Source organism: Sphaeramia orbicularis, chromosome 9, assembly GCF_902148855.1.
Source record: "Sphaeramia orbicularis chromosome 9, fSphaOr1.1, whole genome shotgun sequence".
NCBI classification, from domain to species: Eukaryota; Metazoa; Chordata; class Actinopteri; order Kurtiformes; family Apogonidae; genus Sphaeramia; species Sphaeramia orbicularis.
In genome coordinates this window covers 51,500,659-51,517,264 of record NC_043965.1, presented here as the reverse complement: position 1 = coordinate 51,517,264, position 16,606 = coordinate 51,500,659, and the positions used below count along the sequence as shown (strand labels likewise).

The 16,606-nt window shown below is 37.3% G+C and overlaps 1 protein-coding gene across 1 annotated transcript in view; it reads left to right on the top strand.

Moving 5' to 3' along the window:
• The window catches only part of LOC115426420 (protein crumbs homolog 1), a 41,428-nt gene that overhangs the window by 5,787 nt on the left and 19,035 nt on the right, over positions 1–16,606 (top strand). The window contains exons 2-4 of the mRNA XM_030144542.1: positions 9,125–9,820; positions 11,484–11,679; positions 13,945–14,084. Of these exons, the coding sequence (XP_030000402.1) occupies positions 9,125–9,820; positions 11,484–11,679; positions 13,945–14,084 (1,032 nt within the window). The remainder of the gene's footprint in view (positions 1–9,124; positions 9,821–11,483; positions 11,680–13,944; positions 14,085–16,606) is intronic.

Sequence of the window (16,606 nt, the reverse complement as noted above, 5' to 3'; positions counted from 1 at the left end):
ACACACACACACACACACACACACACACACACACACACATATATATATATATATATATATATATATATATATATATATATATATATATGTGTATATACAGTACAGGCCAAAAGTTTGGACACACCTTCTCATTCTTTGCATTTTCTTTATTTTCATGACTATTTACTTTGTAGATTCTCACTGAAGGCATCAAAACTATGAATGAACACATGTGGAATTATGTACTTAACAAAAAAGTGTGAAATAACTGAAAACATCTCTTATATTGTAGTTTCTTCAAAGTAGCCACCCTTAGCTCTGATGACTGTTTTGCACACTCTTGCCATTCTCTTGATGAGCTTCAAGAGGTAGTCACCTGAAATGGTTTCCTAACAGTCTTGAAGAAGTTCCCAGAGATGCTTAGCACTTGTTGGCCCTTTTGCCTTCACTCTGCGGTCCAGCTCACCCCAAACCATCTCGATTGGGTTCAGGTCCGGTGACTGTGGAGGCCAGGTCATCTGGCACAGCACTCCATCACTCTCCTTCTTGGTCAAATATCCCTCACACAGCCTGGAGGTGTGTCTGGGGTCATTGTCCTGTTGAAACATAAATGATGGTCCAACTAAACGCAAACCGGATGGAATGGCCTGTCACTTCAGGATGCTGTGGTAGCCATGCTGATTCAGGTTGCTTTCAATCTTGAATAAATCCCCAACAGTGTAACCAGCAAAGCACCCCCACACCATCACACCTCCCCCTCCATGCTTCACGGTGGGAACCAGGCATGTAGCATCCATCCGTTCACCTTTTCAGCGTCGCACAAAGACACGGCGGTTGGATCCAAAGATCTCAAATTTGGACTCATCAGACCAAAGCACAGATTTCCACTGGTCTAATGTCCATTCCTTGGGTTTCCTGGCCCAAATAAATGTCTTCTGTTTGTTGCCTCTCCTGAGCAGTGGTTTCCTAGCAGCTGTTTGACCATGAAGGCCTGATTCACGCAGTCTCCTCTTAACAGTTGTTGTAGAGATGTGTCTGCTGCTAGAGCTCTGTGTGGTATTCATCTGGTCTCTAATCTGAGCTGCTGTTAATTTGCGATTTCTGAGGCTGGTGACTCAGATGAACTTATCTTCAGCATCAGAGGTGACTCTTGGTCTTCCTTTCCTGGGGCGGTCCTCATGTGAGCCAGTTTCGTTGTAGCGCTTGATGGTTTTTGCGACTGCACTTGGGGACACATTCAAAGTTTTTGAAATTTTCTAGACTGACTGACCTTCATTTCTTAAAGTAATGATGGCCACTCGTTTGTCTTTACTTAGCTGATTGGTTCTCGCCATAATATGTATTCTAACAGTTGTCCAATAGGGCTGTCAGCTGTGCATCAACCTGACTTCTGCACAACACAACTGATGGTCCCAACCCCATCAATAAGGCAAGAAATTCCACTAAGTAACCCTGACAAGGCACAGCTATGAAGTGAAAACCATTTCAGGTGACTACCTCTTGATGCTCATCAAGAGAATGCCAAGGGTGTGCAAGGCAGTCATCAGAGCAAAGGGTGGCTACTTTGAAGAAACTAGAATATAAGAGATGTTTTCAGTTATTTCACACTTTTTTGTTAAGTACATAATTCCACATGTGTTCATTCATAGTTTTGATGCCTTCAGTGAGAATCTACAAAGTAAATAGTCATGAAAATAAAGAAAATGCGAAGAATGAGAAGGTGTGTCCAAACTTTTGGCCTGTACTATATATATATATATATATATATATATATATGTATGTATGTATGTATATATATATATATATATATATATATATATATATATATATATGTATATGTATGTATGTATGTATATATATATATATATATATATATATATATATATATATATATATATGTATATGTATATATATATGTATATATATGTGTATATATATATATATATATATATATATATATATATATATGTATATGTATGTATGTATGTATGTATGGATATATATATATATGTATGTATGAATGTATATATACACACACACACACACACACACACACACACATATATATATATATATATATATATATATATATATATTTGAAAGCAGAAATACAACAAATTGCTCCTTTAAAGTTAAAACATGCAACATCTATGAACATTTGTGAGCCAATATGGAGTTTGTGTTGGAGTTTCTAAGCTAATAATAGCTAATGTTACATATTATTTCCAGTATCAAGAAGCAGACATTACACTAAAGCAAGCATGAACATGAACTTTTGGAATTTTGTGGAAAAATGACCCGAGTTACATTGAAATGAAGCTTTTTGTCATGTATGTGATAAATGTACATTTCTTCTCATTACACATTACACATCACACATTACACACTCCATTAGATGCAAATGAACTCCCTCCTTCTTATCAAAGTCAGTAGTGGTGTATCTTCTTCTTTCAACTCTCTGAAGAGACCCAGTGCGGTCTCTGGACAGCGTTGGCGGGTTGATCTACCTGCTAACAGACAGCAGGATGAGTCACCAGCTCTGCTCAGTGTTATTGCTGCGCTGAGATGCTGGTACCAGTCAGTACCATGGATCAGCCCTGTCCAGCCTGGGCCGTGATCTAGAATTGCTCCATTACATGCGGGGGGGAAGGGTGGCGAGTGGGAGGAGCTGTTATCAGCTCCTTGGAATGTGTTCAGCGTTGATGGAGTTTGAGGTGAAAAGTGGAGGAGACTGTTTCTGTGTCTCTTAACCCACTTTTTGGATTCATGAGATGTGGGTTAGTTAATGCATCATGTTTGGCGCGCTGTGTGATATGTGGAAATACAGTCAGGGTTATGAGTTTTACAGATTCTAAAGTACTGTATCTGTTCTTATTTCTGACGCATTTACATTCACTGATAAACACTTAGACTCCGCATTCTATTAACCTGACAGCAGCTGCTGCTAATGAAATCTTATCAGTGAAGACAAGGGTTTCCCCTTTCTTTCATTTTCTATTTTAATGTTCACAACTTTATTAGAGACAGACTGTAATAGATTAGTTTAAGTTTAAAAATAAATAACAAACAAATAACAATAACAATCCCAGCAACAATAAAAAAAAAAAAACTTAACAATAAATAACACTAGCCCTCCTTTTGTAATGCAAAAATACAAAATAAATAAATACAATTATAAAAGCTGTAAGTCAGGCTGCAGGTTTCCAGCTACCTCCCTCTGGCTGAGCTGCTGTTCAGCAGCTATGTGGCCTGAGGTGTCTCTGTCTCTGAAGTGAGTAGTTCAGGTTTTGATGTTTTGTAAGATGCTTAAGTAAGATTTTAACAGTAATAGCACAAATAACAAATCTAAGAGTCTTTCCTGGGACTTGATTTATTGCCATCTTGCTGATGTTGTTTAATATTGTATCACATTTATACAGACAACTCATTGAAAGTCGTACTTATTACAATAACAAAGATATTCTATGAAACTAACATGTAACATATTTGCATAAAAAGTTGAATGTCTGAAACCAGATCAAATTAAATGAACAATGAATTGGAAGATTTACAATAGAATGGAAGGGAGCATTTGTAAATAACTAAAAGCAAACACAGAAAAATCACAAATTATGCTTTTTCCATTGGAACTTTGAGAGCTTGATAACACAAGTCTACAAGTAAAATTCCTCCAGGATAAAAGTTGTTAACTTTACTAAGTTAAAATGCTGGTTGGCTTTAGTGTCCATATAGAGTCTAGGGTCAAAATGGGAAATTGTGTGAATTAATGAGAGAATGGGTTTAATTCCAAAGAAATGTTTGTGTCAGAGCTACCAGATCTACTGCAAAACACTGTTTGCAGATGAAAATACATTCACTTTACAGGTTCTCTATACTAGAACGTTCATAAATCCATTGTATAAATGGACATAAATAAATACATTTGTGGAATATCACTTTATCATATACATAGAAAACATCAGCTAACCAGCACTTTTGTCAATTGTTTTCCAATTAATCTTTTTAAAGTATGTAAGATTTAGCACATTTAATCTCTAAGGTAGATAATTCATTAAAAAAAAAAAAAAAAATAGACCAGGTTAATTATATCTGTAAGTTGAAATCCTATCACGACCACATAACTTAGGAAACAACTTTTACCATTTAACAGAACAATTTAAATCAAAACTCAAACTCTTATCATGATGGAAAAAATGTCAGAATATTTAAAAAACAACAACAAAAAAAAAAGCTGCTTGAAGCCTGACAGCACTTCCTTTAGTTCTAACAGTGGCTGAACTTACAGTATGTTTGGGTTATAATCATTATCCTGGAGCTTGTTACCAGCAGAGGAAGTACAAACAGCACAGCCCGTCTCTGGGTTTATCAGGTATGGAAAGCATCAAGTCGAAGTGAGAGACTGATGTGAGCGGGGTGGCTCAGCATCACAGCGGATAAAGGAAGTGATAACAGATGCATGTGAGGAACTGAAGGTGTCAAAGTGGATGCAATGGGAAAAGAGGAGTGGAGGTGTTGCCAGGAAGATACAAACACATCACAGGGATGTTGATGATGACTTGGAGCACAGTTTCTGCAACCTTGCTGTAATTTCATAGCATCCTTTTGTAGGTAGGCTAGTGTAGAGTAGGGCTGCACAATAATGGAAAAAAACTGATGTGATTTTTTTTAACCTTGCGATATATATTGCAATATGATAGCTGTGTGGTGCTGTCATAAATAGTCAGACAAATTAGTTGTGCTACCTCTCGTTGTGGCAACAATTGAAAGGCACTATTGGCACAGAACACGTGTGTCAGTATCATCCTTCTCGTAGCCGAAATAATCCCAGACAACTGACGTTGCTTTTCTTTTTGGCTCAAAGTCTTCGTTTTCAGTGATTTTCTCCTGTTTGTTGCTCATTTTTCAATGTTGTTACCAGTGACTCACTCCGTGTGCAGGGGCGTGGTCCACTTCGGCAAACTGATTAAGAACGATTACAATTGGTGGATTGCTGTGACCCCAGACATTCAAAACAGAGACATTCTTTTTGCTAAAATTAATTTGTTTTTGATCACGTAATAGTTTGCTATACTATGTTGCAAATGAACATTAATTTTAGATGACATTTAGACTATATAATGTATATTATTATGGACAAAGGCAGATAAGCCAGGTTGAGATAACTGCACAAAGTGAGAATTTTATTTTCCTTGGTCAGGATATGTACAGTCAGTCCAGCTTGTATTTACAAGGCTGCAAAATAATACTGAACAAACAATAACTCAAACTATGGGCACACGGTCACATGATCGGGTCAATCAAGATATGCCCTCTCAGATACTACAGTATATTCTGCATTTTATTTGAACTTGATTTTCAGTAGGAAAAGTGTGTGGTGTTTTAATTATAATGAAATATATATTGAATCATTAAAAATATTTTTATTTGTAATTTTTGTATTTTTATTTTTATGAATTACTAGAAATTTCAGGTGACCCCATGTAGGGTCACGACCCCAAGGTTGAAAAACACTGAGAACACGTTGAGCTCGATTTGCCTCCTACATTGCAGGATCTGCGATGTGACTATTGCGCACACATACATCTTGATGACAAGGATATATTGTGCAGCTCTAGTGTAGTGGGATTACTTGTGCTCAGAGATGTTGGAAAAAGAAGAATACCAACAATGACAGGGTTATCTTAATTTTAGTTTATTTAAAACACGCAGTTGTGGATGATAGTAAGACTGCTTTGCGTAACATGTGCCTGTATGTACAATACTGTGCAACAGTCTTATTCCACCTTTATCTGTTGATTTTTTGAGGGTTGAAATGATAATATATATTTATTTCTCATTGTGTTTTCTTCAAATACAACAAGAAAATACAGGAAATATGTGTGTACAACCTTTTAAGAGACACATAGAAAACTGAACTAAATGTGTTGTAAAGGTTAAAGCCACTTTTTGTGACTATTGACCCCATGACAAGAAGCAGCACAAACAATTAGAAACATCTGACATGTGTTGAATGAAACCTGGTATAAAACATCAGAAAATGAATGCAATAAATCTCATATTGTCTGAACAAAAGGGTTAAAGAAGTGTTAAATGCTAAGGAAGGTCACACTAAATATGACCACTTTGGTTTATAAAAGCTGTTTTTTCCCTGAAACTTTTGTTTTTCCTGCTGTTCATACTTCACATATATCAGATTGGATCTAAATACAGAGACTGAGACACAGATATGTGTGGTCATCAAAATTTTACTTAACCAACAAACATCAATGATGGACCAGGACTGTTCCACAGCACTGTATATCTGGAAGTTTTGTTGGTTTACACAAAAAACAAGATGGAGCATGAAGTGTGAACTTTCAGCTTTAATTCAAGACATTTAACAAAAAATCTTACATTAGCATATGTGTGGTCATTAGAACTTTACACCTTTACAAACCTAACACTGGACTACGAATTTTGCACTGTAGTGTATAGTTTTCAGTTCAGTTTTGGAGATACTAGAGCAGGGGTGTCAAATTCATTTTAGTTCAGGGGCCACATTCAGCTAAATTTGATCTGAAGTGGGCCGGACCAGTAAAATAATAACGTAAAAATATATAAATAATGTCAACTCCAAAATTGAAAAAATAAGTGTAATTTTAACAGTATTCTGCCTCAGTTTATCATTTACACATGTACATTTTAACTTACAGATCACAGTCTACAAACACACAAAACATTTAATAACAGGCAGAATCTTGTTAAAATTGTACTTCTCTTTCAGGTTTCATGTTCATATTTGTTTAGGTTATTCACATTTTTTGCGAAATTATACTTTGTTTTAGTGTAAATACATGAAAATATTTATATTCACAAAGAGAAAAATTTGGAGTTGTCATTATTTATATGTTATAATAGTATTTGACTGGTCCTGCCCACTGGAGATTGAATTGTTCTGAATGTGGAACCTGAAATAAAAGGATTTTTAATATCTTAGTGTAATTTTTGCATTTCACAAATTCATCCCAAGGGCTGGACTGGACCCTTTGGCGGGCCAGATTTGGCCCCCGGGCTGCATGTTTGACACATGTGTACTAGAGGGTTGAATAACACAAAATACAATTAATTAATTCTTCAAATTTCACATTTTAACCCAAGACTGTATCTTGGAAACTACAACCAACCAGCATTTTTTTTTTTTTTTTAAACTTAATTTTCCTTTATTAGTGACTTAAACTTAAAGTTGCAGTACTTTTATTTTGTAGACTTGTACCCCAGTGTAATGGGCTGAAATTATAATATATAATAATATAATTATAATAATAATAACTGCTCATCTACTGTGATTGTACTCAGTAGCATCATGGTAACATGCTGAATTTACCAGATCAACAAATGGTAACAAAAGCACATTTAATTCAGTATCTGTGTTGAATCAACAGCTGGTGTCATGATACATCCATGGCTGGTAATCTGGGCTACATCTTCTAGAATTCTGGAACCGGTCACATGACAGAGGCTCAATGAATCAGGGAGGATTATGTAGTGACCAGTCAGGCAGCCAATGTGTGTTTTGTTCTAAACTAAATAGGGTCAGCTACAAAAAAACAGAACTAGTGTGGACATCAGGTGTAAATGCAGCAAAAAAAAGGACTTAATATTGTTGAATATTTTGTATCGAACTCCATCGGCTTGTTTAACAAATGCTGTGGCCTATGACCTTTGAGAAACGACTTGAGGAAATACTGTCACAATAGTAGTGAGTGGTAATTTCATTGACAACATTGACATCTGCAAGCATGGTCGTCTAAGAAGTTTACTTTCAACACCATCTGCTGTGACCTTAAGTCCAGAGGAAAGGGCTTTCTACTCCTCGTTACTAGATTGGTTTCTGTTTCTAAGCATGTCTAAAGGTCAGAGTTAGAGATAGACCACTATATAAGCCACAGGTAATGCAGCTAAAGCTCACAGCAGAAGATGTGCACTGTGTCAGCCAAGATATATTCAGTTCTTAGAGGGTTTACCAGTGTTTTTCAACGTTGGGGTCGGGACCCTACATGGCGTCACCTGGAATTCAAATGGGGTCGCCTCAAAATTTCTAGTAATTGATAAAAATTAAAAAATATATGGTGAGTTGAGAGAGACAATTACAATACATGACATGACAAACTCTGAAGCTGAAACTGAAGCACTGTGGTACTGTTTATCTTTCAAATGTTCATTGTGGACAGTTTAAGATGCTGCAGCTCTTTCATAATTCATAGTTTGAGTTATTGTTTATTCAGTATTAATTTGCAGCCTGGTAAATACAAGCTGGACTGACTGTACATATCCTGACCAAGGAAATTTGAGCCAGATGACACATAGATGTAGGGGGTTAATTTGCACAAATCCAATGCAAATGAGGTTTTATATAGGGACTTTTAACAAGAAATTCAAGTAGATAATATTTAGAATGGATGTTTAGATATAGTATTCCTGGTAAAACGTTGCCATGCACAGCTTTGACCCTTGAAGACTGAGATTTATTTTAGTGGCAACTTCCAAATTTGATTTTCCTCTATGTTTAACATTTCATAAGTGATTTATCACCATTTACTGCAATTACAATAATGTTGTTATCTTCTGCATTTTGCATTTTTCCATTGTAAATCAGGTACTTTCCTACATATAAAATATGCTAATAATGAAGATGTTCATACAAACTCAGAATAAATACAAATGTTATTTTATGAAAACAGGAAAAACTGAAAGAAAAGTGAAATATATCACTGACTGAACAAAAAAACAACAAAGTGTTGGATGACGTGGGTTTCATAAAAACTCAGAATAAATACAAATGTTATTTTATGAACACAGGAAAAACTGAAAGAAAATTGAAATATATCACTGAGTGAACAAAAAAACAAAGTGTTGGACAACGTGGGTTTTACTGGTGAATCAGTGTTGAAGATGACAGTGTTTCCATGTTCACTACAGAGCCTCAGAACATCCAAAAAAGGTGGATCTAGTACTGGTGAAAAGCTGAGGAACTGCATTTTACCTGGATTATTCACATACATTGATAGGATTAGTGGTTCAGAAGTCCTTGAACATTTTAGATGAGTAGATGCTTTTGGGTGTTCAGGTGTTTATGAGTTAATAACAGTGGTGTGTTGTGTTCCAGGCCTACTGTGCACGGCGGCAGCAGATAAGTGTCTGTCGTCTCCCTGCAACAATGGCGCCACTTGTCTCGATCATCTGGGTGAGTATGTGTGTATATGCCCGAAAGGACCTGTGTGGTTCATGGGCAAACACTGCGATGACCTGTTTGATCCCTGCCTGGAAGCCCCGTGCGCCAACTGCAGCGGCATTCTCGGGACCGACAACTTCACTTGTCACTGCCCAGATGGCTTCACTGGCCTCAACTGCACCCAGGACATAGATGAATGTCATTACAACCCCTGCACAGGGGTCCGGTCCCTTTGTGTCAACAGAGTCAATGGTTATACATGTCACTGTCCCGTTGGATCTGGAGGAGACGACTGCCAGGAAAACGTAACCACATGCTCGGAGGAAACCTGCCGGAATGGTGGCACCTGTGTGGACGACCTGGACATGGGACACCGGTGCCAATGCCCTGCTGGTTTCCAGGGGAGGGACTGCGAGGAGGACATTGATGAATGCCGGTCCGAGCCCTGTCAGAACGGAGCCATCTGTAAAGACGGGGTCAATGCCTACCAGTGTTTCTGCGTGCCTGGGTTTCAAGGATACCACTGTGACTTAGACATCAACGAGTGTGCCTCCAGACCCTGTCAGAACAACGGCACATGTCTGGATGAGGTGGACCACTACAGGTGTGACTGTGCTCCAGGATTTAAAGGTTTGGTCACTGTTTTATTGTCTTTACTGCTTTGGTTTGTGTTTTTGACTCAGCTCATTTTTGTAATTATCCAAGTTCTTTGCTCAGATCTTTTTTATATTTCAGATTTGTTATGCACAGTGTTTGTGTGTAGTATCTGTCTGTCTGTCCGTATTCATATTCATATACGATAAAAAGCCAGGTTTATCAGAAAAAGACTTAAACCTGAAGATATAACTTTAACCTTATAACGCCAAACGTATCATATTTGATACATGAGTTTTGAAGCCCTCTACGTGATCAGTGTGATAATTTTTTCTTGAAAAACCTGATGTATACAATTAGATACATGCAATAGACAGATAATCCACCAGGGGGTAGGAATTTGTTCACCAGAGGCCTTTCCAGTGACACGACAAGATTATCATTAACAAGAAAAGCACTCAGAGAGCGCAGACCTCCGCCAAGACAGATCTGTGTCATTGTGTGTCGTCCCCTCCCCGATCCCCACCAAAATTTAATAATTTCTCGCTTGTGCCAGTATCAACATTTCCTGAAAATTTCATGAAAATCCATCCATAACTTTTTGAGTTATCTTGCTAACAAACAAACAAACAAACAAACAAACAAACAAACAAACAAACAAACAAACACACTAAACACACAAACACACAAAGCAAAGTGATCACAATACCTTCTGGTGGAGGTAATGAGGAAGGAGGCAGAACTTTGCCAGTTTTGAAAAAAAAAAAAAATACTGTCATGTTTGTGTTATATTGTGTTTTGTTTGTTCAAAAATAATAATGTTTTAGCATTGTGACCTAATCTACCAAATATGATACAAAACTGAAAATCATACATTGAAATTGATATTTAGTCAGGTACTTATTATGTTCCCTGTAACAATTATCCAAAACATACATTGAAGTATATTTGTACACCAGAAAATGTGGAGGTCAGGGTTCATAATGCTCACATTGTCTGATCTTAGATCTGTTTTTTTTTTTAGTGAAACTGAACAGATCTAGAATATTTGAGCTCAGGCATCCATATGAAAATGCCACTCCACCGCCACTTCTACCAGTTTTGATATTGTTACCTCCGCCAGGAGGTATTGTGATCACTTTGCTTTGTGTGTTTACGTGTTTGCGTGCGTGTTTGTTAGTAAGATAACTCAAAAAGTTAAGGACAGATTTTCAGGAAATTTTCAGGAAATGTTGATATGTGCACAAGGAAGAAATGATTAAATTTTAGTGGTGATCGGGGAGGAGGCAGATCTGTCTTGGTGGAGGTCTGCGCTCTCTGAGTGCTTTTCTTGTTTTCTGTTTGTTCTCACTGTCTCCTCTATCTTCGTTTGACTAAATATTGGTTGGATCAAATCTATGTTCCCTTCATCATGTCATCCTTCCAGGGCATCTTTTAATCTTATATGCCTGTCCTTAATGAATAACTGTGTACTCAGATAACCATAAATCAACTTCTTGACAGTAAACACCTTGTATTTACCTTTTAAGAATTACTGCACAGAGGCTGTGTCTGTTTAAGTAGCATTAGTCTGAGTTGCTGTTGTCCATCTTGGCAGCTCTGTTCTCATTGTGTTGCATCTGTATGTGTGCTAAGATAATTAGCTGTGTAGCCAATCTCACTCTTTGGCTGGCCGCCATCACTGCACTGTCCCCTGCAGGGATTAACTGTGAAGTGGAGATAGATGAGTGTGAGGTCCAGCCCTGTCAGAACGGCGCCACCTGCCGAGACTACGTTGCCATGTACAGGTGCGAGTGCATGGCTGGTTTCCAGGGCCAGGACTGCGAGGTCAACATTGATGAATGTGCCAGTTTGCCCTGCTTGAACGAGGGCAGGTGCATAGATGGGGTCAACAGGTAGGACATAAACCAACATACACACACTTAGAAGTCTACTATATGAACAAAAGTACTGGGACATGTTGAATTCAGGTGTTTCTTTTCTAACAGGGGTCTGGGATACAAAAACAATAATGACAAATGTCATAATATAGTTTTATATTATGATAAATATTATTGCATTGGTTAGTTTTGTATAAATTGTTATCTTTGCTTCCAAAATGCCTCAGAGGTGGTTTTGACTATATTTCTCTCAACATTGATTTTTTTATTTTTATTTTTTATCCTGACTATGGTTTTAACTGTTTTACCCCTAACGTTCTAAAATATTTTTCATGCTCTGACTGTAAGTGATAATTTTGTACCTCAGCTGAACAAAGTGAAGAAAGTACATGTGAAGAAAGTAGATGGTTATCTACTTTCTTCACATCTCATTTAGGAATAAAAATTTCCCATTAAACTGAAAGGAAGTATTGATGTTTATAAACTATATGGACAAAAATATTGGGACACATCATGGCTACAACTTGTAGGCGTCCTGTTCATGTTGATTTGAGATATAAACATCAATATTTCCTTCAAGTTTAATGGGAAATTTTTTTTCCTTACTGAGATATGAAGAAAGTAGATGGTTAGTTGTGGTAGAATGTTATTATTTAGTGTATCTGTAGTTATAGTGTATCTTGACTCATAGGTGAGGTTTGTCTGATTTAGAGGTTAAGTTGCTTGTACTTACATTTGAATGCATGTCTCTGCTGTAGATTGTTTTGTTTGTGTTTACTACCGTCATGCTGAGCCTCGTAAGGCCCATGTGTCACCCAGCCATGTGTTTTGGCAGACATTAAAGTTGACCAGGGATAAGAATTAATCCACTTACAGCCAGTCATTGCGATGAGTCATTAGACGGATGGAGGTGCTGGGAATACCTGGTGGGAATACTGGACGGCAGGGAACGGGAACAAACCCAACACACATTAAGTAAAGTTCAAGTGTAATAGTACATTTTGAGTACACAACTAGATTATATCAAGTCCAGTTCTTTATTAGTTTTATTTCCAGCTGCTGTGTTTCCCAAACTTTGGTTCGGGATTAAAAAATGGGTCATAGGACAGTTTTTTCTGGGATGCCAATTGGTAGAGGAAATTTCAGTTAGAGGAAAATGGAGGGACAGTGTTTAAAGTGGTTGGAGTTCCTTAATAGTTATTGTAATATTTTTGTTAAATGCAAACTAACAAAACTTCCAGCTACACAGAACTGTGCAGAAGTCCTATGCCAACATTATGTTTGTTGGTTTAGTAAAATTCTAATGACCAAACATATGCATTAGTCAGTCTCTGTATGTGAAGTATGTACAGTGGGAAAAACTAAAAGCACTTGGAGCGCACAGACCTCCACCAAGGCAGATAAGTCTCCCTCCCCCCGATCACCACCAAAATGTAATCATTTGTTCCTTGTGCCAGTATCAACAATTCCTGAAAATTTCATCCAAATCCCTCCATAACTTTTTGAGTTATCTTGCTAACAGACAGACAAACAGACATAGACAAACCCCGATGAAAACATAACCTCTGCTGTTCCTTGGCGGAGGTAACAAAAGTTTCAGGATAAAAACAGCTTCTATAAATCAAAGTGGTTGTATTTAGTGTGACCTCCCTTTGCACATGTCTAAAACCCTTTTGTTCAGACAATGTGAGATTTATTGCATTAATTTTGTTTAATTTATTTATTTTTGTTATATCTGAAGGAAAGAGAATTAGAAATAAATATGTATGCTCATTTCAAACCTGCAAAAACAAAAAAGATAAAGGTGGCCTAAGACTTAAACATAGTACTGTTCTAAATAAAATATTTACTAAATAACATTCACTTGGCGGTGCAGTGGTTAGCACTCGTGCCTCACAGCAAGAAGGTCCTGGGTTCGATTCCAACACCAGTCGATGGGGGGTGGGACCTTTCTGTGTGGAGTTTGCATGTTCTTCCCGTGTCTGTGTGGGTTCTCTCCGGGTCCTCCGGCTTCCTCCCACCATCCAAAGACATGCACTGATAGGTTAATTGGTTAATCTAAATTGCCCATAGGTGTGAATGTGATAGTGATTGTTTCTCTCTATATGTCAGCCCTGCGATGAACTGGCAAAATGTCCAGGGTGTACCCTGCCTTCGCCCGTAAGTAGCTGGGATAGGCTTCAAGCAACCCCCGTGACCCTAGTGAGGATAAAGCGGGTTCAGGTAATGGATGAATGAACATTCACCTGAGTATTACCCCTTATTTTCCTTCTTTCCCAGCTACCAATGTGCCTGTGAAGGCACAGGGTTTGTAGGAGTCCACTGTGAAGAGGATATTCCTGAATGTGCCTCCGACCCCTGTCAAAATGGAGCCACATGTTTGGAGGGAGTCAACCAGTACAAGTGCCTCTGTTGGGCAGGTACACCACAAACATACAAACCAGATGCTCAGTAGAAATTATACATGTTCATCAAGTATTACACAACAACAGTCTAGCAGTTCTTATGTTGTCAGTAAATTGCTGTGGTTCTTTCTTGCATTTATGTCAAAGTTTTAAGGAAAATAAGAGGAATTTGCAAGAGCTCATATAATAAATCATGACCTCTTGAGGTACAATGGTTTGCTAAGTTGCTGTTTGTTGATCCATGATTCAGACTAAACTGTGACTGTTCTGACCTTGTTTGTTTGATTCCAAACAGATCTTTAGTGCAACTACTGACAACACACACAGTACAGAAAATGAAGGTGATGTGGCAGTTTTACTGTGGCGTTTTCTGTTTTAAAACAGAGCTAACCTAACAGACCTATAATGTAAACTATCAGTTGATGCAGCATGTGAAGATTATAAGACATAATATTGTTTTGAATAACTGTCAAAATAAACATCTATGAGTTTTAGTTTGAAGAAGAAAATCTGATGATACCATAATACAATGACAATGGGCTGTATACTTTATTCACTGGGAGATACAGTCTGTGGATACATAGCATTGATTCGTTTACAATGTGTGTGAGTCCCGATAATTCAAATAATTCAAAAAGTTGTCAAAAGAACTACTGCAGTTTGTGTTTCCCAAACTACTTTTTATATCCAAAGAAAATCTTTATCAGAGAGAAAACAAAATAATACAATGCCTCAAGTCAATGATATTTAAGTTATTAAAGCAGACATTTAGGTTTTCTAAATATATCTAGCAAACTACAAAACAGAACCCTTACTCTGAGATCTTCTTCCACTGCTGTTGACCTCGGAAGGCCAGAGGTTTCCCACACATAAATTCAACTGAACAAAAGGGTTGTATATTCTGACCCTTGAGTTAAAAGAGAGAGACAGGACTAAAAAGCTGGTCTTTGCACTATTCACTATTTATGGTGGAGCTTTGTAAAACAGCTGAGTGGCACTATTTAAGTCAATACAGTCTGTGTTACATTATGAAAAGTGATGCATGAGAACATCACCACATGGAAAAGATGCAGACATGCAGATTTCTTGTAGTTTTTGCTGTGTTCTATGTTTGCATCATATGTTGTATGTTTGTTTTCTGCATAGCCTGCAGTGAAATTCATTCCTCATACACACATTCTATTCTATTCTGTTCTATTCTATTCTATTCTATTCTATTCTATTCTATTCTATTCTATTCTATTCTAGTGATATCCTACAGGCTATTGTAAAAGTTTCGGCAGTGATACAAATCTTGTGGATTTAGTGATTTTGCTGATTTAGTTCTTTTTGATATTTTTCTACATGTTTCCCAGATACATTGAAAAAGAGTTGTAAGCATTTTAGAAGTTTCAAAACTTCTGTTTGGAAATGAATCACTTACACAAGTTATGACTGTAGTCTTGACATAAAATCCTGAGTCGTCTTTGTCTGAAACTGGGAGAAGACCAAGACCCCTTAGAAAGTGGTTTTAGGACTGATCTCAAAACCAGCACAAGTTTTGACAGCTACTGACCTCATTGAAGTATAATACAAAAAGCCTGTGGCTCTGGTAGAGTAGGTCGTCCAATGACTGGAAGGTTCATGGTTCAAATCCTGTTCTTTCCTAGTTGTGTGGTGTTGTGTCCTTGGGCAAGACTTCCTCCAGTGTCACTCACACTGGTGTATGAATGGTTGGTGGTCGAAGGGGCTGTTTGGCACAGATTGGCAGTCATGCTTCCGTCAGCTTGCCCCAGGGCAGCTGTGGCTACAAACCTGTAGTTTACCACCACCAGTGTGTGAGTGGCATGTACAGTGCTTTGGGTGCCTTGAAAAGCGCTATAGAAATCCAATCCATTATTATTATTATTATTATTATTATTATTATTATTATTATTATTATTATTATTATTATTATTATTATTATTATTATCAAGTATTAAAAAACAAGCAGGAACTTTAATGTAGGTGCATTTTTATGAGAAACCCTACTGTGAAAAACATTTTTCAGCGAACATAAGTACATGTATCCTAATGCACACTGAAAGTTTAGGGAGTTTTTTCTGTCTACATTAGGATTGTGGTTCTCATCTGGTCTCACCTTGTTACCCAAATGTTCCCACATTAATCAAATCATGATCCATTTTCATAGAATTTAAACCAAGCACGTGTTTTTCAAAAACAGACCTGTAAACACATGTTGTTATAGTTTCTAATAGAAAATATACCCATATTTTCATCATTGCACTCTGGGCACATGACTCTAATAATAAACTGAGTGAACATCACAACTCCAATTGCACACAAAATAAGTAAGGCTAACAAAACCTAACACTGCTAGGTGTTCCATTTCTAAATGACCCCTATTCTGCCATATCACACACCTGGATTGTAGTGACTTTATATTATCAGTGCTTGTAAAACCATATTTAACTCAGTCATCATTAACATTTTTGTACAATGTCCTGCCTATAATGACAAATGTCTGCATTACCATGGCAATAGTCAATTGTACAACA